Here is a 27,414-nt window from a genome sequence, read left to right on the forward strand (position 1 = left end):
AGGAAGGAAACTGAAACTGTAACAAGCCCAGGCAAGCTCCTTCCAGGCAATTTCCATATTTGATCATTCTTTTCACACCCAAAACTAAGGATACTTAAGTTTGACCTGTTCACCCTGCCAAAATGATTTTTTACCATAGTAACCTTAATGACTTTACAGCCAAAAGCAGAAAAAAACCAAATACCAACACTCCCTTTTTTATGCTAAGGAGTGAGCATAAAAAAGTAGACCAATTTGTTTTGTTAACTCTTTGTGTCTCAGTAGAGCAAGAGGCTTGGTTAAAATATCAGCAATCATGTCTTTTGATTCACAATATTTTAACATTATTTCCCCTTTGGCTATCATGTCTTTGATATATTGATATCTAATATGTATATGTTTTGTCCTATTCTTGCAAGCTTCAGATTTTGCCATAGCAATGCAAGCTTGATTTTCCTCATAAACAGTTATAGACTGGTTCACTTCCATGCCTATGTCTTTTAACAACTGTTTAAACCATACAACCTCGTTACAGGTTTGTACTAGGGAATAAAACTCTGCTTCTGCAGTGGAAAGAGCAACAAGTGTTTGCTTTCTAGAATGCAGCCTAAGCTTGAGCCAGCAAATTGATTTAAAATCCCAGAAGTGCATTTCCTGTCACTGACATCTGCATTTTCCTTTTACAAAACCAACATTCTGCAGTTTTTCATCTACTTTTTGCAGCCTGTTTTAATCCATAGATTGATTTCTGCAGACTAGATTCTCCCCTTTTTCATAGCCAGGGGGTTGCTGCATGTATAATTTGTGGTCTAAATCACCATAGAGAAATGCAGTCTGAATGTCATAGTGGTTAACTGACATTCCCTTGAGTGCAGCAACTTTTAACAGTAATCTAATTGATTCACCTTTAGTAACTGGTGCAAAAGTCTTGTCAAAGTCTAAATCTTTCCTTTGAGTGAACCGTTTTGCAACCAACCTTGCTTTATATTTTTGGATTTTGCCATCAGCACCCCTTTTCAGTTTGAAAACCCACCTACAACCCAGACAGCGTTCATTGGGAGGTAGATTTACCAGTTTCCATGTTTTATTTTCTTTCAAGGATGCTAATTCCTGTTGCATGGCAGAATGCCAATTTTGTGCAATCTCAGGTGGTAAAGCATTCACTTGTTCTAAGGACTCAGGTTCTGTGAATATGTGAAAAGCCTTTACTGTTTCAGCCTGAAAATGTGATGGAGGAACAACTTTATTGCTCCTTTGATATCTGAGAGGTAATACAGGGCTTAAATTTTGACTCCTATCACTTTCCTGAGAAGCATCTGTCTCATCAGACAGATCTTCTGTTTGCTTTTCTGGCTTAATGTCCTCACTAGGCAAAAGATCACTATCAGCAAGTCCTTGCTGTTCTCTTGTGGTGGTCAGATCAACTGGAGAGCTAGAATTTAATCTCCCCCAGTTTTGCTCAGCAAAAGAAGCACTTTTGCTAATTATCAATTTCTCTTCCACTATGAACCTGTAGCTCCTTTGGCTTTGTTCAGAGTCAACAAAGATGGCTTTCTTTCTTGTGGGGCCTCCTTTCCTTCTATGTTGTTTTGGAATGTGAATCCATGCAGTACTACCAAACACTCTTAAGATGGTTTACCTTTGGTTTCACACCATAAAACAAATGGAATGGAGTGTCCTGAATCACAGAATTATACAGTCTGTTTTGCACATAACAGGCAGTGGATATCGATTCTGTCCAATATTTAAATGATAATCTGGAATCTTTAAGCATGCATTCCATTGATTCTTGCAAAGTTCTGCCCTTTCTTTCAGCAACACCATTTTGCTGAGGGGTGTAAGGGTTAGAAAGAATTTGTTCTATCCCCTTTTCTGTTAAGAACCTTTTGAATTTGTGAGAAAGGTACTCTCCTCCTCTATCACACTGGAGTGCAGATACAGCCTTGGGAATTTTCCATTTGCCCATGTCACAAAACATTTAAATTTCTCAAATGCCTCATCTTTATGTTTTAGGATGTAGATAAATGTGTACCTTGAGAAATCATCAATGATGGTCATTGCAAACCTTGCTTGTCCAAAACTTGGAGCAAAAGGACCAATAATGTCAGAGTGTACAATTTCCAAAGGTCTAGTTGTAACTCTGCCACTGTGCTTACTCACAGGAGCTTTTTGTGTTTTGCACTGTTTGCAAACTACACAGTCTAAGTATTTGTCACAGGGTTTTATCTTTAGGTCAGCACACAGCTGTGGCATTTGTGCTATATATTTGAAATTAGCATGACCAAATCTCCTGTGCATCAGGTGTACACATTGGTCATGATATGGAGTGTTGCCAACTGCAGCCTTGCAGCTTGGCTTCCTTGCATTTTGCACAATGTACAAGGAGTCTTTTAACATACCAGTAGCACACAATTTCCCATTTTTTCGTATCTCACAACCATTTTTCTTAAATGTTATGATATACCCTGTTGCAGCCAATTGTGCCACAGATAAAAGGTTTGATTGTAAATTTGGCACATACAACACACCTTTTACAGTTTCTCCTAAGCAGGATAAGTACAAGTCACCTTGTCCCATAATTTTGGTCACAGACCCATCAGCCAAAGATACACTTTGTCTTTCAGTTTTAGACAGTGACACAAAAGAGCTTTTACAATTACATAAATGACAACTGGCCCCAGAATCTAACACCCATACATCAGAATTACCCTTCTCAGCAACCTGTGCAATCTGGGTTGTCTGAAGAGCCTTCTTCTGTGTTGCCCTTGTGTTCTTCTTCTCTGTCTTTCTACTCGGGTCTCAAGGCACAGTCTTTCTGCAAATGTCCAGCTGAACCACAAGTGAAGCATCACTGGCTCGCTAGTGCTGTTGCCTCAGCTTCTTTTCCCTTGCTTTCTGGTGCTGTAGCTTTCCAGAAGAGATAGGGGGGATCTTTCCTCTCTCTTCTCCCATTCAGTGAGTAAGCGCTGTGTTACATACGATGGGGTGAATCCTGCTTCAGGCATATCCTCCAGGGTACAAATCAGCATGTGCCACGTTTCATTCAATGAGGACAGCAGGATATAGGATTTTGTGCGAGGTGTAAATTCCATTCTTCTCTCCTGCAACTCAACAAACAGCTGCTGAATATAATGCAGATGCTCAGGAAGGCTATCTCCTGCTAGGTAGGCTTTGTACGGCTTTTTTGTCAGGGTAACTTTATTCCCTGCTGTTGCCTTTACATACAAGTCTCAAAGTTGCTTTGCAGACTGCATGCCATGCACGTGCACTAGCTGATTGTCCTCAACTCCCAGGATAATGATGGCTCTAGCCCACTCATCCTGTCTAAGCCATTCAGCACTGGGATTTTGGGGGGTTTGCTCACCAATTGGTATCCAAAGATTCTCTCTGCAAGGATACATTTCCATCATCAGGGCCCAATTCAAGTAGTTGGTCTCTGATAGACACTCAAGAGGCATCGCTGAGGCTGGGAGGCAGCCATGGCTTCTTCCTTCTTCTGCAAGTTGTTGGCAGATGCTGGGAAAGCCTTTAGCCCAGGAGAGGTCAAAAAAGTCACACACCAAGCATTTCTATAAAAATAATTTATTTACAGAAAGCAAAACAAAAGCAAAACATATTTTAAAGGACTTAGCTCCCTTTGGAGCAAGCCTTGCTTGCCTACATTGCCGGCAGAGAGAAAAAAAAAAGTAAGAACAAGTCCGGGCAGGTTTCCTCCCCCCAGGCTATTTTGCATGAAGCACGTGAGAGGAGACAATCTAATTGCAACCTTTTCACCTGGCCAAAATGACCAGGTACAACAGCAGCTTAATCTGTTAGTAGGAAAACCTCAACACAAGTCACCTCAGCTGGCTTCTTTGTCCTGTAGACTGACTGTGGCTGGAAAATCTCCAGGTGGCTCCAAGGGAAAATCTTCACAGGTCTTTGTTACCTGCCTTTAAAATGTGCATGAGGTGTGGAGGTGATCTCTCTGCTCTCTCTGGGGGTTTACTGGGCCAATAACCTGTTAGAGTTTGCTGGAAAGCGTTTGGCCTGAGAGATCAGAAAAAACACACACCAGGCATTTCTATAAAAATAAATGTATTTACAGAAAGCATAAAAACATAAACAGTCTCATATCCAGATATCCTGGATAGGTTCAAAAGCTTCTTACAAGCTCATACACGAACACACGCTCTGAGTAGGACTGGGAGGAAGGCACCCATGGACCAGTGAAACTAACAAGCCCAGGCAAGCTGCCCTCCAGGCAATTTCCTTATTTGGTCATTCTTTTCACACCCAAAACTAAGGATACTTAAGTTTGACCTGTTCGCCCTGCCAGAGTGATTTGTTAGGATAGTAACCTTAATGACTTTACAGCCAAAAGCAGAAAAAAAAAACCCAACAATTCTGGTTCTCAGCCCACACAACAATCTCTGCGTACAAAAGAACATGCCCAACCAAAAACCTCTAACATCACCACAAACTTTCCTTACACATTGATCCATAAATACATTAAACAACATTTTTATCTTACTCCCTGCTCATTGTTGAACCATTTGCTAAGCATTCCTTTTACTGTTTGCTTAGAATGCCTTGCTTTGCTCCTGTTATGTTGTAGTCAGCAAGAAATCTTCAATTCTATATTTACATAAAATATTACATAGAACTTGACCAAACACTTATCTAAATCAATAATCATACAGTAATGTTTTTCTTACATTCATGCATTTTTCAATTTTTCAACAGAAGAGCAAAATCTGCTCAGCACAAAACCACACTGCTCTTCTCAAATGTTGCTCATTGTAACCTCTGGTATTCTTCAGTCAGAGCTATGCCATATACTTTCCTTAACAAACTGTCCCTCTTGGGTTTTGCGTTCTCTTTGGTTTCTTTTCCCTTTGATTAGTGCAACAATCAAGAAGAGCCTCATGTGGCACAGAGGGGTAGGTGGCAGTACTGCAACCGAGAACTTTCCCCACTACCCGAGTTCGATCCCAGTGGAAGCTGGATTCTCGGGTAGCCGGCTCAGGTTGACTCAGCCTTCCACCCTTCCAAAGTCGGTAAAATGAGTATCCAGCTTGCTGGGGAAGGTGACAACTGGGGAAGGCAATGGCAAACCACCCCACCATAGACTGCCAAGAAAATGTTGCGAAAGCAGTCTCCCCCCAAAGGGTCAGACATGACTTGGTGCTTGCACAGGGGACCTTTCACCTTTCACTTCACAATGCAACAATAGCAGCATTCTTTTCCAATTCTCAGGTACACACATGGAAAACAAATTGCACCATAAGCAAAGTGCATCCATATTTTAACAGTTGAGAGACAGTTGCAATGGACTGGTTGCAACGATGCCTAGGGTTGCCGTCAGGGCCGTGGCCAAAACTGCCCCTGGAGCCTTGGCCAGGACTCCCCAGACAACATGGAGGGCATTGATTCAGCTCAACCGGCATGAACATCGATGGTGCAACAGGCCTGGGGAGCAGTGACTTGACCGGGTCAGCCCCTGGATAATTGGATTGAGTGGGTGTCCAGCAACCTGTAGAAGAACTGGTCCATGGGTGCGAATTTTACTTTAAGATCTGAGATCTCAGGATTTATCTTCGATCACCCATCATTCTTTTAGTCATCAGTAGCCTTACTAGCCTTGTGGAGATTCCTCCAAGTTGAATGGGGTACTCCCTCCCACGTGTGAGAGGTGGGAGAGGGAGTACGGGTTATTGATTGAGAAGGATTGTATGGAAATACTTGCCTCCTGAGTGAGAGACGGGGCGAGGAGTAGTGGTGTGCCTCCTGACCAGTGAGAGAAGCTGAGGGGGGGGGCACAGTGAATGAGGGGGTAGGCAATGGTGCAGCCCTGACAATGCCGAGAGTGTGAGCTGGTGCGCTTGAAGGGCTGGCCATCACACTGTGATTGAATGAGGGTGTGAATGAATGTGTGTTGGGATGGAGAAATATCTATTTTTAACCAGGGGTCGTTGGAGTCCAGGATTGGGGGCAAATGGACTGCAAGACTCTGGGGATTGCAGGGTGGCAGAGGATCAAGGTGGTGATGGGTCAGGGATGTTATGACAGGAGCCAAAGGGTGGGCCATCTAGGGGGAAGATGCCCCTGGTGTTTATTACCAGTGGCGTGTTCCGACCCTCCGTGCTCAAACCCAGACCCTGGTCAGCAGACCCATGGAAGCCCTGATCTGCAGCTGCTGCTTTGTAACTCCAGGTCCATTAACAACAAGGCCCCCCTTGTTTGCGATTTGATTGTGGAGGGGGCTGACCTGGCGTGCATTACTGAAACCTGGCTGGACCCAGAAGGAGGTGTTCCTCTTTCAGAGATGTGCCCAGCCTGGTTTCGAGTATGGCACCAGCCGAGATCTCAGGGCAGGGGAGGAGGGGTGGCTGTTGTCATCCGGGAATCTCTCACCTTCAGGGGCCATGCTCCACAAGTGACTGGGCGTGAGACCCTGTTTTTCAAGTTGGGTTCTCGGGAACAGTTGGGGGTGTTGCTAGTGTACCAGCCTCCATGCTGTGTAGCAACCTCCCTGCCTGAGCTGCTGGACACCATCTCAGGGTTGGTGGTAGAGTTCCCCAGACTTATGGTACTGGGGGATTTCAACCTGCCTTTCCTGGGGCATGCCTCAGAGACAGCTTGGGAGTTCATGACCACCATGGCAGCCATGGACCTGATTCAGATTATTTGAGACCCAACTTGGGACAGTGGCCTCACCCCAGACTTAGTTTTCTTGTTGGAGCAATGGCAATGTGATCTGAGGGGACAAGTACATCCCTTTGTCATGGTCAGATCACACCCTGGTGAGACTGAGATTCTCCTATGCCACCCCCCTCCACAGGGAGGCAGGACCTATTCGATTGGTCCGCCCCCGGCGACTAATGGACCCAGTAGGGTTTCAGAGGGAGCTGGGGGTTATACCCGAGGATCTGCTGCATGGTCCAGCGGAGGCCCTGGCTGCCACCTGGAATAGGGAAGTAGCTGGGGCCTTGGACAGGATTGCACCTGTGCAGCCTCTCTTATCCCATTGAACCCAACAATCCCTATGGATTATGGAGGAGTTGAGGGTTCTGAAGAGGATTAAGAGCGCCATTGGAGGAAGACAAAGACCGAATCAGACCGAACACAAGCTAGAGCCACTATTAAGGCCTACTTTGTGGGGGTAAGAGCGGCGAAACATCAGTATTTCTCCGCTCTTATTGCATCCGCAGAATGCCACCTGGTGGCCCAGTTTAAGATTACCCGATCCCTTTTGGGGAAAGGGGACCCAGAGATGCATCTACAGGGCTGAGCTGAGGAGTTTTCTGGGCATCTGCAGGATAAAATCGCTCAGATTCGCTCCAAGTTGGACTGTGTGAGGCAGTATCTGTGGAGTTGCCCGGGGAACATTCTTACTCTGTTATCTGGGAATGGTTTGATCCTGTTGAGCCAGAGGAATTGGACAGGATCCTCCAGACTGTAAATGCCACCACTTGCCAATTAGATCCATGCCCCTCCTGACTGGTGAAGGCAGCTCGGGAGGGGACGTGTGGTTGGGTCCAGGCATCCTTGATGATGCATCCTTGAGAGAGGGGGTATTTCCAGCAGCCTTTAAAGAGGTGCTGGTGCACCCCCTCCTCAAGAAACCATCGCTGGATCCCAGCGTACTGGACAACTTCTGCCCAGTCTCCCATCTCCCCTTTTTGGGGAAAGTGGTTGAGAAAGTGGCGTTGCAGCTCCAGAGTATCCTGGATGAAATGGATTATCTAGACCCCTTCCAATCTGGTTTCAGGCCCAGTTATGGGATGGAAACAGCATTAGTCGCACTTATAAATGATCTCTGGAGGGAGCGGGATGGAGGGAGTGCATGCATCCTGGCTCTTCTTGACCTCTCAGCGGCTTTCGATACCATCGACCATGGTATCCTTTTGGCGCAGGGAGATGGGGGTGGGCGACGTAGTCTTGCGCTGGTTCACCTCCTTCCTCCAGGGCCAGTCCCAATCGGTGTTGATAAGGGAGGAGAGATCGGCCCCACGGACCCTTCTTTGTGGGGTGCCGCAGGGATCAGTGCTCTCCCCCCTCCTTTTTAACATCTACATGAAAACACTGGGCAAGATCATCTGTCAGTATGGGATGAGGTATCATCAGTATGCTGATGATACTCAATTGTATATCTCCATCCCTGGTGAAGTAAGTGATGCCGTGACCACTCTTTCCAAGCGTCTGGGGGCTTTGGGGGCCTGGATGGGGAACAACAGGCTTCGACTGAACCCTAGTAGTGGCTGTGGATTAACAGCACCTCGCATGCCAGGAACTTGTCATCTTTAATGCTGGATGGGGTTGCACTGCCCCAGACAGACCCAGTGTGTAACTTCGTGTTGTGTGCCAGTTACGCCCTTTCCTGGACTGAGAGGCCCTCCGAATGGTCACCTATGCCCTGGTCATCTCCCATAGAGATTACTGTAATGAGCTCTACATGGGACTACCCTTGAAGAATATCCAGAAGCTACAGCTGGTCCAGAATGCAGCTGCGGAGACAATCTTGGGTGTCCCAAGATTTGCACATGTAACACTTTTGTTGCGTGAGCTGCACTGGGTCCCAGTTTGCTTCTGGGTCCAATTCAAGGTGTTGGTCATCACCTTTAAAGCCCTACATGGCATGGGACCAGGATATCTGAGGGACTGTCTCATCCCTATTACATTGACCCGCCCCATCCGGTCATGCAGGGAGGGCATGTTACGGACCCCATCTGTAAAAGAATTCCATCTAGCAGGGTCTTGGAAGCGTGCCTTCTCTGTTGTAGCTCCCACCCTTTGGAACATACTTCCCCCAGAGGTGAGACAAGCCCCCTCGTTCCTGGACTTTTGCAAAAGATTAAAGACCTGGTTTTGTCTGCAGGCTTGGAATGGGAGGGGGAATAATTACACCTGGGGATGGCTAGCGCTGTAAAGTGATTCTGAGGGGCCTATTACACTCAAGGAGTGATTAAGATCTTTTCGCCATGTAGATTTTATTATATATTTATTTTTACTGTATTTTGTATTGTAATGGTTTTGAATTTTAACACTGTTTTATTGTAAGCTGCCCAGAGTCCCCCCATCGGGGAGAGATGGGCGGTGAATAAATTTATAAAATAAATAAAAAATAAAATAAATACATTGTCTATTTCTTTACCTTTACAGCATTTATGACTTATGCATGATTTTTTTCTTAGCCACTTACACTTAATATTATTTTGATTCCGCTCAACATACCAGTATCTTTCTCATACAAATCTCTACTGCAGCATCCCCTCACTTTTGTTTCATCCCAAATGATTTCATTTTTATTTTTAGACCTGCCACTTTGCTTGAAGCTCTTTTTAGCCCTTCTCAGCCACTTCCAAAACACTTTTTATTCCCATAAAAAAAATCAGTATTCTCTCTGCCTCTTCCAACCTTAATAATTCCTTGCTCTTTGACTATATTTTGCAACTTCTTCTCTCTAAATGTTTTATGCATCTTTCTCTCATCTTCATTTTTTTTTCTGTACTCTGTAACATAATTCTTTCACCAAGCAGTACTCTGTTCTATATTTTTTTCCATTCATTCTGCTGGGAGATAAATCAATGTCCTCATATTTTTTGTTACAGTACTGATACTGTCTCTTCCTGAAGTCATTCTACTTTCACTTTTTTTCACTTCATTTATTTTCTTGCATGTCTATTTTCCTCTAAGATCCACTCTTGACATTACAAAATAATGTCTCACGTTCAGAAGCACTCGCCTTGTATCCTTCACACATTCTTTCAATCTTTCATCATAATGAAATCAGTTGTGCTTTTAGATTCATTCCTTTTCCACATGTATATACAATAGACTTATGTTTAACCACAGATGTGAAACAGAATTTTTTTATAAGCACATGCTTACTAGTCACTATTCTCAGTCACTCTTGGGCACCTTCCTGGCCCAATAACTTTTTCTGTACTCTCTCATCTTGTTCCTACCCCTCCATCCAATAGCATAATTTTTCCAATGGATTAGTCATTCAGAATACTATAAAAAAATTTTTAGATTTTTATCCTTTTTTTCATATACAACTCAAAGCGGCAAAAAACCTCCAAAGCTTATCCCTAGTTCTTCCATACTCACACTCAAAGCCACCAAATGTCACGGAGTACGAGGAAGGATTAAAAGTTCCAAAATGCCCAGCAACTGAGTAACCTGACATAGGTGCATGGGGTGGGATGGAGAACTATGGCCAGTCACTGCAACACAGCTCTCTCTATTCCCAGGAAAATGGAACAGAAAGATGGCAGATGGGTCCCCTAGGTGGTTTTCTGTCCTGGCCTGCAGAGAAATCTGAAGCTTTCTACATGTGAATCTGAATGACTAGAAAAAGGACCTTCTATATAGTTCCAAGTGCCTCCTGGAAGGAGGAAACATCTACAAGGACCCCTCAAAATTCTTGAGTTGCAAGATGATAATCAGGGGGATGTAACCCGTAAGATATTCCAGTTGTGACCAATCCATTGCAAAGCATATCCAGTATTGCTTCCATGAGTAATTAGATTATTAGAGGGGAAGCTGGATGCTAAACAATTGTTGGCCCTTTCTGTCCAGATTTGTAGTTGCAGGCCCATTGGGGTTTAAATGCACTGGAGGAGCTTCTTTGTGCTTCTCTGAACAAAATAAAACAGGGAGTCTGGGTTTATCATCTTCTTCTGTTTTACATGGATGTAGATTTCAATGGGCCAACTGAAGGTTTGTTCACCTTCTGAGAGAAAACAGATGCAAAGTTGGAATTGAGGCATTTTGCCTTTTCATCATTCTCCTGCTTGCTACACTTCCAAGTATTCTGTAATTATTTCCAGTAATCATTTGCTAGCACAATTTCAGTGATGCCCCCTTTTGCCTATAATCCCTCTAGTCATTTTCTGCATTGAAAGGCAGCAGTATACAGGTGGGCAGAGGCAGCTCTGGCAAAGGCAAACACGGGGCAGAGTATACCAGAGCACAAAGGAAGGAAGCCCAATGAAAGCAAGGAGACAATAGCAGACACGGTGTCAGCAATGGTTCACAAATGACTGTGAGTGCTCACTCGGTATTTAAGAAGCTCTACTAAATTCAAGAAGCTGCAACACTCTACTAGAATAAACATCCTCTTGTTGTGGATGCTGATGTGTGGGCAGAACAGTTGTTCTTAGGTAACCAATTTTACATTTACTTTTTAGTATCATCATTCCGCATGTTAAATAATTCCTGTATATAAGAATGATATAAAGATGTAAAGAAATCACATAAGGAGTTGCAAGAAACGATGTAATTTTATTAGATGTAACACAAAATTGCTCACAAATAATCTTAGCATACTGCCAATACCGAAGACTGAAATTTCACAACAAATGTAAGCTCTTTGCAAAACAGATCTATTTGCTGCTTAAAGTGACTTAATGTCTTCAGTAGAGGTTGAAGATGTAGTATTCTTTAATACTACAGAGATCTCAGATCCTACTGACAAGGTATTAGAAAGGGAGAATTGTGTACCAGGGTGATTTGCCAGATATATTCCAAAGTTAGTCTGAAAAAAAGACACAGCACATTTGTAAGCTTATATGATGAAATCAAGACTACCAGATCTAGGCTGCAAAAGTCTGGACAACCATTAAATGGAAACAAATAGTTCTACATTATTGCACTCCATTTATGATAGCCATAATGAAATAGATTATGTAATAACAACCTGCAGTTCTCCTAGATGGGATAAATAAAATTCCAGGAACTAAGAGGAGTATACTAAACAAAAAGAAAAAATATCCACATTTTAAATGATACTTAAATTCATTCTCATTTTAAGCTCTCTAAATGTATTCTGAGTTTCTAAGTGAATACTGTTATATTTGCCACAAGAGTGATTCAGCAGTGGAACCAAAGCAGTTCAAGGGCTCCCCTTTTTTATATGTATTCTAGCTGAGTTTAAACAGAGATGCACTGAATTCAATTCCTGCATTGAGCAATGAGTTGAGCTCAGCCTAAATGATTCCTTCCTATTCATTATTTCTATCATTCTCTGATTTTGCCTGACACCACGTTTCTGGCCAAAAGTGGGTACTGCCTCCAGAGGGTAATCTGGAGAATCTAGGAAGTTGCCCAGAATTTTCCCCAATATGTTTTATTGGAGGGATCACCTGGCTGAAGAGAGTGGTACTTGAGCTGTGTTTCAGGACTTTTTTAAGGAGGAGCTTTACACACAGAAATTATTTACTGTAACTGGTCACTTTTGTTGACCTTTTGTTCAGTTGCATCAGGTATATTAGTTCTTGGTCCCCACAACCTGAAGGATGAATATGGGAGGCATATCACAGTAAGTGGCTACCACTGATGCTATGGTGAAAGTGGCTTATGATTTCCCTGTTATCAGGGTGTGGATGGTAGCTTAGAAAGTAAGTTTATTCCTTTGGCCCCACATCTCCTGATGAAACTATGTTGCCTTAATCAAGAGCAGCTGTTTGGGTAGAGTCCTATTCTGCCTCTGCACAAAAGCTTTGGGCAGAAAGAATTCAAATGCTGGAGGTATCTTATGTACTACATGCTTAGAACTCTGACAACCAAAATTGCTTGCCCAGATTTCTGAGCTTTGGCTCAGTATATTTTAAAATATACTGTATGCCTGTTAACATTGGATTTATTGCTTTTATTACTTTGAATACTGGACTTTGACTCTGCTTGTGGTACTCTGAGGTGAGTGGCTCTTGCGTTTGCTTGTTTAGAGTATCTGCTTTGTTTGTACCTCTACACCACTGGACAAAGTGATATTTTTCAGAATTCTTCCATTTTTTTACCAGTCAACTTTGCTTTAAGTATTCATTTGAAATACTATCTATATCTATATCTTTAATATCTCTATTAATTTGTTCAATTGTGTCCATTCTTGGAGACTGCCTGGACAAGTCCCTGCAGATTTCTTGGCAAGGTTTTGTAAGTGGTTTGACATTGCCTCCTTCCTAGAGCTGAAAGTGACTGGCCCAAGGTCACCCAGCTGGCTTTGTGCCTCAGGTGGGACTAGAACTCATGTTCTCCCGGTTTCTAGCCCAATGCCTTAACTACTACACCAAACAGTCTCTACCATCTATATTAAGTGACTTTACAATAAGGAAAAAAAGCGAGGGAAGAGGAAAGGAAGAATGGATCATTAAAACAGTCCTTGTACACTGACCTTTCTGTCTCTAATAGAAGACAACCTTTGCAGAAAGTCCTTGTTTCGCTGTCCAGTTTGTTGATTAATGCAGATAACCAGACATCTGTGACATGGTCCTATAACCTGAAATTTGCACAGAAAAATGTCTGAAATATTACTTAGCCAGAATGCAGGACAAACCTTAGCAGGAAGTGTCTAGCAGCTATTTTTACTAGGTCTTTACTAGGCAAAGATCACTCAACCTCTGTTAGGGCCCAATCATCAGTGCAGAAAATAGCCCAACATGTCTTGATTCAAGGCAAGGGTTAGTTTACTCTAGCTCTATCTAATAATGGGGTGTTAAGACAAACTGGATCCATTAGCACAAAAACCTTTAGGCACTTAAAGTAGTCTGGAACCAGCTGGTGACAGCCACCCTGGTCCCTTCTAATCCCAACCCAAGCTAAAGAAGGCATTACAAACTACTTCCACCACATGATCCTACAGGCTGTAACTCTTTAGAGCAGGAATAGGTGATGTGATGGATGCAGATGACTGGAGGCTGCCTGGATTAGGAGAAATAGGCTCCACTCAGAGTAGAGCTGCAAGTTGGGAATTCCCTTGAATGGGCAGTTCCTGCTAGAAGAACATGTGGAAATGCCCGATTGCAGCTGGAGGCACTGAATGTCACTCATGCCCTTGTCATTTCACATTTGGATTACTGTAATTTGCTTATTGGGGGTTGCCCATTTGGAAACTTCAGTTGGTGCAAAATGCAGCAACCCATATATTTATGTGGCAGTCTCATTACTGCCATGTAATAGAGTAATGTAATGTAATAGGAGTTGCACTGGCTGCCACTAAGTTTCTGAATGCTATTCAAAATGTTACCTATAAAGTTCCGTATAACTCAACAGGGCCATTTCCAAATAGATTTTGCCCACTCAGCCCATGCAAATAGAGAATGCATCCTCATGTCTCCACCTACCTGAGGTGTTATGGAGGTGGGCATTCTCTGTGGGAGCTCCACTTCTTTGGAACAACTTGCCCCCAAAGCAAGGATAGTCTGCATTATTGTGGCCTTCCAAAGGCTTCTAAAGACCTAGCTGTTTCAGAAGGCCTTTGGAGACTGATTGGTAGTGCTGAATGTGGATTGGTTTTATGTAACTGTTTATATTTAATATACATTTTAAACTTCTATTTGCATTGTTACATTATTACTGTTGTTCTGAGATATACCACTTACAGCAATTATTTATTTAAATTTATGGGCGGTTTACAATTTTAGGGACGCGGTGGCGCTGCGGGTTAAACCGCTGAGCTGCTGATCGGAAGGTCGGCGGTTCGAAACCGCGCGGCAGGGTGAGCTCCCGTTGCTAGTCCCAGCTCCTGCCAACCTAGCAGTTCGAAAACATGCAAATGTGAGTAGATCAATAGGTACCGCTTCGGCAGGAAGGTAACGGCGTTCCGTGTCGTCATGCTGGCCACATGACCCGGAAGTGTCTATGACAACGCCGGCTCTAAGGCTTAGAAACGGAGATGAGCACCGCCCCCTAGAGTCGGACACGACTGGACTTTACGTCCAGGGAAACCTTTACCTTTACCTTACAATTTTAAGACTGAAGCATATAATCTTATGAAGAAATAAATAAGCTCCCAGAAATGTTCCTTGGTGCTCCCCAGACTCCCAGCCTAATCCGACTGTAATGATTATCTTTATATGTATATGTATATATATGTGTGTGTGTATACGTATATATATATAAATATGAAGCTGACACATTGTAATGCACCAGCATCTCATATTACATTTGCTTGCTGTAATGTATCTGGTTCTTACAAAGTTTTCTCTTGGATGCAGAGCACCTCCTAGGGTAGGGGGAATTAGCTTGCCTTCTGATAAGTAGATGTTTTGGGGCTACATGTGAACAGGCAGCCACTTGGTGAATGACCTCAAACATTGCCTACTCCTGTGATAAAGGTGGAACAGATTGTTTGTCCATGAAAGGACAGTGATATTCATCTCCTATGAAGAGTATCTTGGCTGCTCCTTTAGAGGGACTAACCTCAATGCAACCCTTACTCTACAATAAAAGATACAGGAATCTCATCCTATTTTTATTTCCTTTGATTATAAAACCATATGCAGAACCAAATGTTCTGCAGCATTTTCAAAGCCCCTATCATAATTCCCCATAATTCAGTACAAACTGAATGAAAATCCTTGATTTCTCTGGTCACTTTCCTCTTTGCCCAATCAGTGGCTGATTTCTCAGAAACCCTATAGCAAAGGTGGGCAACGGGAAGCTCATGAGCTGCTTGTAGCTCCCTTAAGAAGACTGTTTATCTTTCTTGAAATAAGATGTTGGGACTTCTCTCCCTTATACAGAGCCAATCACAGCCTGCAGCTTGCTTCTGTTTCAACTTACATCAAAGAAAGTAAGAATTATTCCTTGTGAAAGGTTCCTCTTGGCTTGATAGCACAGGAAAAAAGGGAGAAGTAACCTGACAACTAGAAATTGCAAATCAAGGTTGATGTCCAGGCTCTGCAGTTTCTGAGGCTATCTATTGCATAGCTTAGTTTGAAGTGGTTTACGCCGGTTCTCTCTCTTCAAGCAGATTCTCCCAGGGCTTTTTTCCACAGTATTGTTGCCTGTTAATAGTTCCCAATTTATTTATTTTTATCCTAGTTTGTCATAAGTAAATACCCTTTTTTCATTCAGCACAGGAACGTAATGGTGCTAATTTTTTTCCCTAGCAGGCCCAACAATTCTCCAAAGTGGCATATCTCAAATTGCCATATGCAAAGAGACAGCTTTGAAACTTTAAAGGAAACTTTTTTTTTGCTAAATTTGATACTTGGAGGCTTATAGAAGTGGAGGAAGATCAGGACTTCTTTTATTTTTTTACAAAATAATATGTAACATTTAACCTTCAAATCTTCTTACACAAGTATACAAATGAAACTCTTCCTGAATTGCATCTAACAGTTGCAAGAACATGTCTTGGCCACCTCTTTTTCTTCGTCTAATTTCCAGCCCATATTCAAGAAAGGCTTAAGTTGTCATTAGCTATGTCAGTGTTAAGATAGTGTTTCCCCTTATCCCAACATAGGTTTTGCCATGGATACAACGTGATGTGATTCACTAACCAGTTTTCAAGGCAGTGTCAGGTGACCTTAGGGGGCAGAATCAGCCCAGCATCTATTAGCCACTGTAGGATGGTCTAGTTACACCTTGTCTCCTCCAATTTCTGGGCACTGTCTTTTGGGTCATTCTGATCTTGGCAGCAGAGTCTGATTCTTTCAACAGGGTTCTCTCCCTGAAGTCACCAGCTCTCTGAAGAGATTCCCAGCTCAGAGATTTGGATCAGGCTGAACAGCAGCTGATATAACAGAACTGGAAAGAGTGCTGAAGGCAGCTACCAAACTGGTAAGAGGGTTCACACATTTTCCCTACAAAAAAGCTAGTGTTTAGGACTTCGAAAAAGTAACTGAGGGAAGAACCTGACTGAGAGAATGTCTAAAATCAAGCATTGGCATTTCAGGGAGATTTTTTTTCTCTGTCTCAAAACAGTGAGATCAGGGGTCATCCCATGAAACTTACTGGAAGGAGAATTAGAACAGATAAAAGAAAGTATGTCACAGAGTACACGATTAACCTATGATTTCATTACCACAGGATGTGGTGACAGTTAGTAAGTTAAACGGCTTTAAAGGAGGTTTCTATAACTTCATGGAAAACCAGGCTATTGATCTTAAAGATTCAGTGTTACCTCTGAGTTGGGAATACCATGGCATCAAATACCAGTTACAGGGGAAAACAGCAGGATACATTTGCAGTTTCTGCACCACAGAGGTAACTGGTTAGTCACAAAATGTTGATGGGCTTTACCTGATCCAACAAAGCTAGCTTGGACTGCAGTCTATGCATAAGATAAAGCAAGCTGCTCTTTTGATCCTTGTAGCTAGTCAATATTATTGTGTAGGATCACTTTTGGTTTCTTGCATTGATCTTTGTCTTGTCTTTCTCAGTAGGCTTTGCAACTACAAAGGAGAGCTGCAGACATTCCATACCCTGAAATGTAGAGGGCCAATGGTAATCTGGTCCCACAAGTCTTCTTCAAATGGCTCATTTGTTCTGATAACAATGTTGGCCCGGAATCGATAAATTAATTCCTGAGGAAGAAATGATTCACCTAGGCTGTTTCAAAAGAGACAAAGAATAAAATAATAAAGATTAACTGAAATGAGACATAATTTTAGATTAATTAATTTAGAATTATAATCCATTATTAAAAATGTAATAGAGCTCTAATACTATTACATGCCAGGTTTACCTCCCTTATCTTGAATGATCACACATGCATTACTGAAAACTATATGGGTAAATAGGAATGGCTCTTTTCCCCTTACAATTGAATAAGTACATGAAGCCTCTAGGTGATTCATGGGCAAGAGATATCAATATGCTGGTGATGCCCAACTTTACATCACTGTCCCAGGCCAAACAGGTGATATGGAAGAGGTCTTGACACAGTATCTGGAGGTTAAGAGATTGGATGGAGAGGAACAGACTTAGGGGAAACCTAGCAAAATGTAGTGGCTATGGATTCAAAATCCTTCTGTAGGATGGCAGGTGGAGCAGGTGGAGACTGTTACCAGGACAGCCTTTGCACAATTACATATTGTGTACCATCTACATCCTCTCTTTGGTTCATGGTCCAAGTCCATGGTCACTTACACCCTTGTGACTCATGGCTGGACTATTGTTACTTACCCAAATGGGGCTGCTCTTGAAGACCATCCAAAAGCTTAAAGTAATAGACACACTTAGGTTTGCTTATGAAACACCTCTACTCCAGGAGCTACTCTGATTGTCAGTGAGCTTCCAGCTGCAATTCAACTAGGAATAGAATGAGTGATTGAATAACTGATACTTGTGGATGTTCTACCCTGATTTATACCCTCCTTCCTCCCCACCCCATGACTCATGGAACCTCAAATGCTCATCTTTAGGGCTGCATGTATCTTGAGTAGTGGAGCTCACTGATAAGAATCTAGAAGGGGGGTGCTAAAGACAGGCAAACTTTTTGAGGCAAGTGCTTGATAGAATTACCTATATCACACTGGTCTTGGTTCTTTTTATCCTGCCCTTTTAGATACCACAAGAAACATGAGTATGTTTAGGTGAATCCCATAGAGGTTTTCTCTCAGTTATCAAACTTTCTGCAAAAATTATTCTATGCTGGACAGATTTTTGTGTATGAAGCAGCAAAGTAGTGACACTGAGCAATGACATATAGAATGATTAGCATTCCTTCTAACGCTGTCTGGAATGGAATCCTAAAAGGTATCAGGAAAGTTCCACTTTTTCTGATTATGGATTTAACCCAAAGTTAAGAAAGATCAGCTCAACCAAGTGGTTGACTATGTGGGTGAATAAATATACAAGCATAGGATACAAGAATCTTTTTGGATGGTTGGGTATTTCATACATGTAGTGGTAATGATGCGGTGGTGCTGTGGGTTAAACCACTGAGCTGCTGAGCTTGCCGATCAGAAGGTCGGCGGTTCGAATCCGCGTGACAGGGTGAGCTCCCGTTGCTAGTCCCAGCTCCTGCCAACCTAGCAGTTCGAAAACATGCAAATGTGAGTAGATTAATAGGTACCGCTTCGGCGGGAAGGTAACGGCGTTCCGTGTAGTCATGCCAGCCACATGACCACGGAAGTGTCTACGGACGAACACCGGCTCTTCGGCTTTGAAACGGAGATGAGCACAGCCCCCTAGAGTCAGACACGACTGGACTTAATGTCAAGGGAAACTATCAGTGGTAATAATACTAACACTGCTGGAGTTGTTGGTTAGAAAAGAGATTAATATGGTAGTATTGCAAGAACATATTGATCTTTGTGGGTATTTTATTATTAATCTGAAAATATTTGATTTTGACTTAGTTCTAGCTAATTTTTATGGGCCTATAAAAATGATCCTGATTAATTCCATAGGCAAAATTGTATGACTATATGACCATTTAATTTTAGTTGGTGATATTAATGTATTGACGCACCTAGGTAAGGATAGGAATATTCCTCTTAAAATATTATCAACAATGGAAGATGTTCTAAGCTTATATAGAAGAGTTCAATTTGACTGATGTTTGAGGTAAATGTCACCCTCATGATAGGAACTATATATTTCTTATGCTCATAGAATGTGTTTCCAGATGTAGATTATTTTTTAATTTCCTCTTTGTTTCTGAAATATTTTTAGATTTTTCTACTCATCCTATTGCTGTATCTAATCATGATACTATTCCATTAACCCCTCAATTTAAAAAGCCTAAGCCAGTTTATGGAGAGTGGCATTTTAATACTTCATTACAACGAGATGACCCATGCTTCTATGTTGGAAACCGCTGTCTGATCTCCTGCTCTGGCATGTTGTTCCTGTGTATTCTGCTTATGTAAAATCCCTGAAACTCTGACCTTTGGACTGGCTGACAAACTTGGCTTGGCTCTCTGAACTTCGGACTGGATTTCTTTTCTGTGTGTTCCTGTTGAAAGTGAAACTACCCAGAATAGCATTGCCAATCATGGCAAATGGGGGTAGTTTTATTTCCTGCCCTTTCAGGGAGAACACAGGAGCTTGGCTTCAGTGCCCACATGGGTATATTCATCTAACGGAAGCCAAACTATTCCCTCATGCACCAGAGCAATTCAGTCTTCCTCCATCCTGTCTGGCAGGACTTTGAAAGACAGTATTTCAAAAAAGCTTTCTGCATCATTTCCACCATCTGGATGAAATTATCATTCTAGCAGCAGATTTACATCTACACAGCATTTGAGATAAAATCATGCTATAGCAAGTTGGATCAACAAGCGTAACATCCAAATCTGATTAACCCACCTCACAGTGTGGTGGTTGTGGGAAAAATAAGAGGCAGGAGTATTAAGTATGTTCATTGCCTTGAGGGATAAAAATCTAATAACAACAACAACAACCACCACGACAGCTTCAAGCAGAGCTAGATAGTCTGAGATGCTTTAATTTGGATTCCTGCACTGAACAGGAGGTTAAACTTGATAACTGAAATGTCCCTGTCCAACTCTATGATTCTATTAGGCACAGCAAAACCAATTGTTCATATTCTACCATGATACTTCTGATCCTCAACCTTGAAGTACAAAATACAAAGGAGATTAATAATTTATATTCTAAGATAAACACTCCATAATGGTAATAAGGTTAATTACTAAGAAAATTCAAGAACCTTAACATATCATGTTAACTCATCACTGAATTACTGTGCAAGGACTAGCGTAATTCATGTTATCTTGGCTCCAGCCATCTACAATGTTGGTTAAATAAAGATAAATCATATTCACTGTTGGTATTTCCTTGTTTTTGCAAGGAGCAAGCCGTTAAGTTACTATGGTAGCAAATCACTCTGACAGAGTGAACAGGTCAAACTTAAGTATCCTCAGGTTGGGTGTGAAAAGAATGACCATATAAGGAAATTGCCTGGAAGAAGCTTGCCTGGGCTTGTACAGTTTCAGTTTCCTTTTACACAGCCTTCCTCCCAGTCCTACTCAGAGCGTGTGTTCATGTATGAGCTTGTAAGAAGCTTTTGAACCTATCCAGGGTAACTGGATATGAAACTGTTTATGTTTTTATGCTTTCTGTAAATACATTTATTTTGATAGAAATGCCTGGTGTGTGTTTTTTCTGATCTCTCAGGCCAAACGCTTTCCAACAAACTCTAACAGGTTATGGGCCCAGTAAACCCCCAGAGAGAGCAGAGGGATCACCTCCACACCTCATGCACACTTTAAAGGCAGGTAACAAAGACCTGTGAAGTTTTTCCCTTGGAGCCACCTGGATAGTGATCTTTTGCCTGATGAGGACATTAAGCCAGAAAAGCAAACTGAAGATCTGTCTGATGAGACAGATGCTTCTCAGGAAAGTGACAGGAGTCAAAATTTAAGCCCTGTATTACCTCGCAGATCTCAGTGGAGTACTAAAGGTGTTCCTCCATCACATTTTCAGGCTGAAACGGTAAAGGCTTTTCACATATTCACAGAACCTGAATCCTTAGAACAAGTGAATGCTTTACCACCTGAGATTGCAGAGAATTGGCATTCTGCCATGCAACAGGAATTAGCATCCTTGAAAGAAAATAAAACATGGAAACTGGTAAATGAACGCTGTCTAGGTTGTAGATGGGTTTTCAAACTGAAGAGATGCTGATGGAAAAATCCAAAAATATAAAGCAAGGTTGGTTGCAAAAGGGTTCACTCAAAGGAAAGATTTAGACTTTGACAAGACTTTTGCACCAGTTACTAAAGGTGAATCAATTAGATTGCTGCTAAAAATTGCTGCACTCAAAGGAATGTCAGTTCATCACTATGACATTCAAACTGCATTTCTCTATGGTGATTTAGACCACAAATTATATATGCAGCAACCCCCTGGCTATGAAAAAGGGGAGAATCTGGTCTGTGAACTGCAGAAATCAATCTATGGATTAAAACAGACCGCTAGATCCTGGAACCAAAAATTAGATGAAAAACTGCAGAATTTTGGTTTTGTAAAATGAAAAGCAGATCCATGTGTATATGTGAAGAAAGACAAACAAGGCTGTATGTATCTGTGCATATATGTTGATGATTTGTTGCTGTTTACATCAACAGAAAAACACAGGCTTGCATTTGAAGCCTGCATGAAAAGCCATTTCACATTAAAAAGCTTTGGAACAGTAACAAATTACCTAGGCTTGGAAATACACAGGGAGAAGGATGGTAGCTTTCTCTTTAAGCCAACACAGTAAAATTCAAAAGCTCCTAGAGGATTTTAACATGCAAGACTGTAAGCTGGTGTCTACCCCTATGATACCAGATTTTCAGAAAGAAATAGGAGAAATTCAATTAACTGAGGCAGAGAAATATAGATCTGCAATTGGAAGCTTACTGTATATTGCAAATCGCTCTCGCCAAGATATCTTAAATTCTGTGGCCATTTTAAGCAGACAGATAGAGAAGCCTACATCTACTGGAAAAGCAGCATTGAAGAGGTTAATGAAGTATTTACAAGGAATAAAGAATGATTGCCTGAAGCTAAATGCCTTTGGAATAGAAAAATTGCAGGCTTTTGCCGATTCTGACTGGGGAGCAGATGTCAGACAGGAAATCCACTTCTGGGATTTTAAATCAAATTGCTGGCTCAAGCTTAGGCTGGCATTCTAGAAAGCAAACACTTGTTGCTCTTTCCACTGCAGAAGCAGAGTTTTATTCTCTAGCACAAACCTGTAACGAGGTTGTATGGTTTAAACATTTGTTAAAAGACATAGGCATGGAAGTGAACCAGCCTGTAACTGTTTATGAGGATAATCAAGCTTGCATTACAATGGCAAAATCTGAAGCTTGCAAGCATAGGACAAAACATATACATATTAGATATCAATATATCAAAGACATGATAGTCAAAGGGGAAATAATGTTAAAATATTGTGAATCAAAAGACATGATTGCTGATATTTTAACCAAGCCTCTTGCTCTACAAAAAAACACACAGAGCTGACAGAGAAAATTGGTTTGTGTCTTACTCCTTAGCAAAACAAAGGGGAGTGTTGGTATTTCCTTGTTTTTGCAAGAAGCAAGCTATTAAGTTACTATGGTAACAAATCACTTTGGCAGGGTGAACAGGTCAAACTTAAGTATCCTCAGGTGGGGTGTGAAAAGAATGACCATATAAGAAAATTGCCTGGAAGGGACTTGCCTGGGCTTGTTACAGTTTCAGTTTCCTTCCTCCCAGTCCTACTCAGAGTGCATGTGCACATATGAGCTTGTAAGAAGCTTTTGAGCCTATCCAGGATATCTGGATATGAAACTGTTTATGTTTTTATGCTTTCTGTAAATACATTTATTTTTATAGAAATGCCTGGTATGTTTTTTCTGATCTCTCGGGCCAAACGCTTGCCAGCAAACTCTAACATTTACATTGGTAAAGCAACACCTTTTAAAAAAATTTGTTCAATCATGTCCGATTCTTGGTGACTGCCTGGACAAGTCCCTGCTAAGTTTTTATAAGTTAGAAAAAAGATGCATGTATACATATTTAACAAAAGGAGCATAAAAAAATTAAAAATACGAAAAAGGGGATAGTGAAGAACTAGAAGTCTTCTGTCAAGTACGCCTCACAAAAGCAGTTGCTGCGGAGCACAAGTAAAAGAGTCTTCTTGCATACAAGTAATGTTTGTTGGTTTCCCATAGATACATAGCTAGTTTTTATGGGAACAGAGCCAGCTTTTCTACTGATCCAACAAGATTATTTTATCCATAACTCAAATGGGAGTGTAATTCTGACTGTAGATTCAGCTTTCTACTGAGAATATAGAGGAAAACAAGCTATAATGCAGGAATGCCAAGATTCCTGCAGGGGGGCAAATGATGAAAGAAACATGACAGCATTGTAATGAAAGTTCCTCTCTTTTGTATGTGTGTTGTGTGGCATGCATGTATGAAAGGGGCATCATTGTGATGCAAGCTGTTTTTGTCATGTTGATGAAAGTGTCAGATCCTGCAGACTCTCTGCAAGGTTGAATTAAATATCTTGGTTATTAAAAAAAAGAAAAAATGCACAATGCAAGGAAATTTGCTTTTTCAGAAAACAAAGCACTTACCATGCAGTAACCTGATCTCTCAGTTGTAAAATACTTGTCTTATTTATCAGGAGATACTGTGCTTCATTTACTAAGGAGAGTGTGGGAGTTACAGCAGAGGTCTCTCCTGAAACATAGACACAGCATAAGGTGATAATATCAGAAATAATGAACAGAAAATAAAAAATCTAGTTCCTACCCCAAGGCCTTCAATAACTGAATAGATATAATGAAAGATGGACACAGCTACTGCTTCTGCTTAAATATTCTCTATCTGAAGGCATCTATTTAAGGCATCTCTGTCTTAAGTACATCTATGTGTCAGTTCCATTTACACATAATGCCAATATATCAGCAATTGAGTCACAGTTCACAAGCTGGGGAGCCTTTTAAACAGAATTAATTGGAAGCATTTTGCTCATGTACTAGGCTGTACACTAACACTGGGGCAACACATACAGGTAGTCCTCGGTTAACAACCATTTGTTCAGTGACCATTCAAAATTATGACGGTGCTGAAAAAATGGACTTACACTCCATGCCTGAAGATATGGCAGTTGCAGCACCCCCATGATCACACGGTCAAAGTTTGGGGGCTTGGCAGCCCGCCCATATTTACAACTGCAGGGGTGCTGCAACTCCCCCATCTGCCTATCTCCCCCCATCTATGCTCTTTTGGCCGCCCTGCATCCTGCCTTGCGAGGCAGCAAGCCCAGCAAGCACCAGCATTTGTTCATGCACCAACATTAATTCACTGCCCCAAAGCACAGCATTCGTTTGTGCCCCAGTATTCATTTGCTCCTGAGCTGCCTTCTCTCCCAGTTCCCTGCACCCACCTTTCTCCTTTTGCACCCAGCTGCCACAGCCAAAGCAGAAACAACAGGCTCCCTTTGCTGTCTTCCTTTTCAGGCCCAGCTTCTCCAGCGAACACATGAAAAGCAAGACAGCAAAGGGAGCCCGGTGCTTCAGCTGTGGCAGCTAGGCACAAAAGATTTAAAGGCTCAGGGAGCCACAAGTTTGCCAGAGAAGCCGGTTCTGAAAAGGAAGACAGCAAAGGGAGCCTGGTGCTTCTGCTTTGGCCACCGTGGCTGGGCACGAAAGGAGAAAGGTGAGTGCAGGGAACTGGGAGAGAAGGCAGTCAGGGAGCAAAAGAATGCTGGGGTGCAAGCAAATGCTGGTACTTACTGAGCTTGCCACCCCATAGGGCAAGGTGCATTGTGGCCAAAAAGGCATAGATGAGAGGGAGATAGGAAGGTAGGGGGAGTTGTCTAAGGGCTGGGAGGGATCAAGCCCAGAATGGCTTGGATTTGGTTGGGCACTCACTTAATTTCCCAGGATTCTCTGCTAACGACCGCAACATGGAGAGACAGGATTGTGGTCACTAAGCGATGCTTTAAGACCACATCGCTTAGTGACCGAAATTCCAGTCCCAATTGTGGCCGCTAAACGAGGACTAACTGTACGTTTAAGGGCATTTTAATGTTTTTAAAGACATCCTAAGAAAAAGTTTCTATATTATTATGGTGATTGGAATTTTATTTATAACATTATATAAGACATTATGCAACCCTTATGTCTTTAGTATTTTCAACGCTATTCATTCTCTAACAAAGATGCAAAATATTTACCTTTTTTATTCTTATTAAAAGCATTTCTTCTGAAGTCTGAACTCTGTCTAATCAGGCGGCACTGCCGACTGAGAAACTCAGTAAACCAATCAGCTAGTCTCTCTCCGCAATCATACGTCTGTACTCTTTAAGGAACAAAAGTGAAAGAAGTATGAGATTCAAAAGTCTATTTTGGTTCTAAAACTAATGTAGGTTAGTGTATAATTAATATCCATTTACTGCTATTCAGAATTTTGTTATAGCTGTTATAGTTGTATTCTGTATTATTTATTTACTTACTTACTTACTTATTACTTACTTACTATCCTGCCCCTTGCGTTATTTTTATAAATAACTCAAGGCGGGGAACATACCTAATATTCCTTCCTCCTATTTTCCCCACAACAACAACCCTGTGAGGTGAGTTGGGCTGAGAGTGAGTGAGTTGCCCAAGGTCACCCAGCCAGCTTTCATGCCTAAGGCAGGACTAGAACTCAGAGTCTCCCGGTTTCTAGCCCGTTGCCATAACCACTAGACCAAACTGGTTCTCAGTTTGGTCTAGTGGTTAACAGATGCAAAAAATTCATTCAGCAGATTTGTAGTCTTCTTCTCTCCCCCTGCCCCCCCCCCCTTTTTGTGCCTTTGAGTCAGTGTTGACTCATGGCAACTGCATGGACTAGTCCCTGCAGTTTTCTTAGCAAGATGAAGTGGTTTGCCATAACCTCCTTCCTAGGGCTGAGAGAGAGTAACCCACCCAAAGTCACCCAGCTGGCTTTGTGCCAAGGTGGGACTAGAACTCATAGTCTCCTGTTTCTAGCCTCGTACCCTAACTACTTACACCAAACTGCTTTGCCATTCCTCACAATAATCCAAGCAACTCCCTAGCTGATTTCATGCTTCAGAGATATGTGTGTGTGTGTGTGTGTGTGTATGTATGTGTGTGTGTAAGTATATATATATGTATGGTGTAAGTGTGTGTGTGTATGTTCTTACAAGAGCAGCTGGATAGCGTAGTGGTTAGAATGCCGCCTTTGGCGAGGGAGACTGGGTTTCAAATCCCGAATGTACCTACCTTACCAGCAGGGGTTCTTGGGCAAAGAGTCCCTAACACTTCACCTGTCTATGAGAGTGATACGAACTAAGAGAGTCATGACGGCTCTGACACCGCCCGGATTAACAAGGTCTGCGTCAGAAGTTGGGGAACCAGACAACCTGTCGATAAGTGGGCTACTGGAACAAACCATACATGGACGAGATAAGATAATCTGGAATTGATGGAATGCTACTACAACAGCAGACCTAATGAGAGGGGATATATGAAACTCATGAGGAAACTATGGATGGACAGAAGACCTGCATCCACACTGAGAAGCAGCTAGTTACCCAACACTTCAACGTAGCGAAGAGGAAGCTGCTCTCACAACTTGAGATAGACCAACTACACATTATATCCCAGACTCAAGAAGACCCGGAAGAACAACTGGAGGTCCAGCAACACCTGAAGCTGGAACATCACAAGCTGGAACATCACTGCCACCCCCTCCATTGCAGAGCACAGCAGCTGATATGAGGCAAAAGATCATGGATAAACTAGCTACAGTCAACTCTTGAGATCAATTACCAAGGCTCAGTGGAGAACTACCATCAGATAGTATGCTAGAAGATGCCAACAGAGCCCTCGCAACAATCCCTACTACTACTGTAACTCAAACCAATGAACTAGTATACAGTACAGCCACTGTAATCCTGGAGATGCCTGGCTACATGATCAAGAACAGCAGTACATACCACCCCCTCCCAGAAAATGAGGTTGGAGGCTAAGATCAACGCCACGTGGAAAGAAGTTAGTCAGCTGGTAGAACTACAGAAGGGTGTGGAGACTTGGCTACTGAAAAACATACAATGGCCTGACTCCATCTGAAGCCCTAGGGACTGCTAAACAAAGGCACACAACACTGGCTACTAGGCTAAGGAGATACACGAGAGAAGCAGAGGCATCCAAGGTGTACTCCCAACTGCAGTGCAACAACACAGTAACAGCAGAGCCAC

At 42.2% G+C, this 27,414-nt stretch overlaps 2 protein-coding genes across 6 annotated transcripts in view; one reads left to right on the forward strand and one right to left on the reverse strand.

Annotated features, from left to right (window-relative positions):
* FRRS1L (ferric chelate reductase 1 like) overlaps positions 1–10,465 on the forward strand; it is a 121,170-nt gene extending 110,705 nt beyond the window's left edge. The window contains exon 6 of the mRNA XM_063304284.1: positions 10,218–10,465. Within this exon, the coding sequence (XP_063160354.1) occupies positions 10,218–10,304 (87 nt within the window). The 3' untranslated portion in view covers positions 10,305–10,465. The remainder of the gene's footprint in view (positions 1–10,217) is intronic.
* Positions 10,466–11,230: 765 nt separating this feature from the next.
* The window catches only part of MOCOS (molybdenum cofactor sulfurase), a 114,255-nt gene continuing 98,071 nt past the window's right edge, over positions 11,231–27,414 (reverse strand). For 4 of the 5 annotated variants that reach the window (XM_063300316.1, XM_063300314.1, XM_063300315.1 and 1 more), the window contains 5 exons: positions 25,387–25,511; positions 23,780–23,885; positions 17,175–17,301; positions 13,139–13,243; positions 11,231–11,503 (listed from right to left, as the gene is read on the reverse strand). In XM_063300316.1, the coding sequence (XP_063156386.1) occupies positions 11,363–11,503; positions 13,139–13,243; positions 17,175–17,301; positions 23,780–23,885; positions 25,387–25,511 (604 nt within the window). In that variant the 3' untranslated portion in view covers positions 11,231–11,362. Of the gene's footprint in view, positions 11,504–13,138; positions 13,244–17,174; positions 17,302–23,779; positions 23,886–25,386; positions 25,512–27,414 lie in introns of those variants that run through there. The other variant, XR_010067786.1, reaches the window with a different exon arrangement.

This window comes from Candoia aspera, chromosome 4, assembly GCF_035149785.1.
Source record: "Candoia aspera isolate rCanAsp1 chromosome 4, rCanAsp1.hap2, whole genome shotgun sequence".
Lineage (NCBI taxonomy): Eukaryota > Metazoa > Chordata > Lepidosauria > Squamata > Boidae > Candoia > Candoia aspera.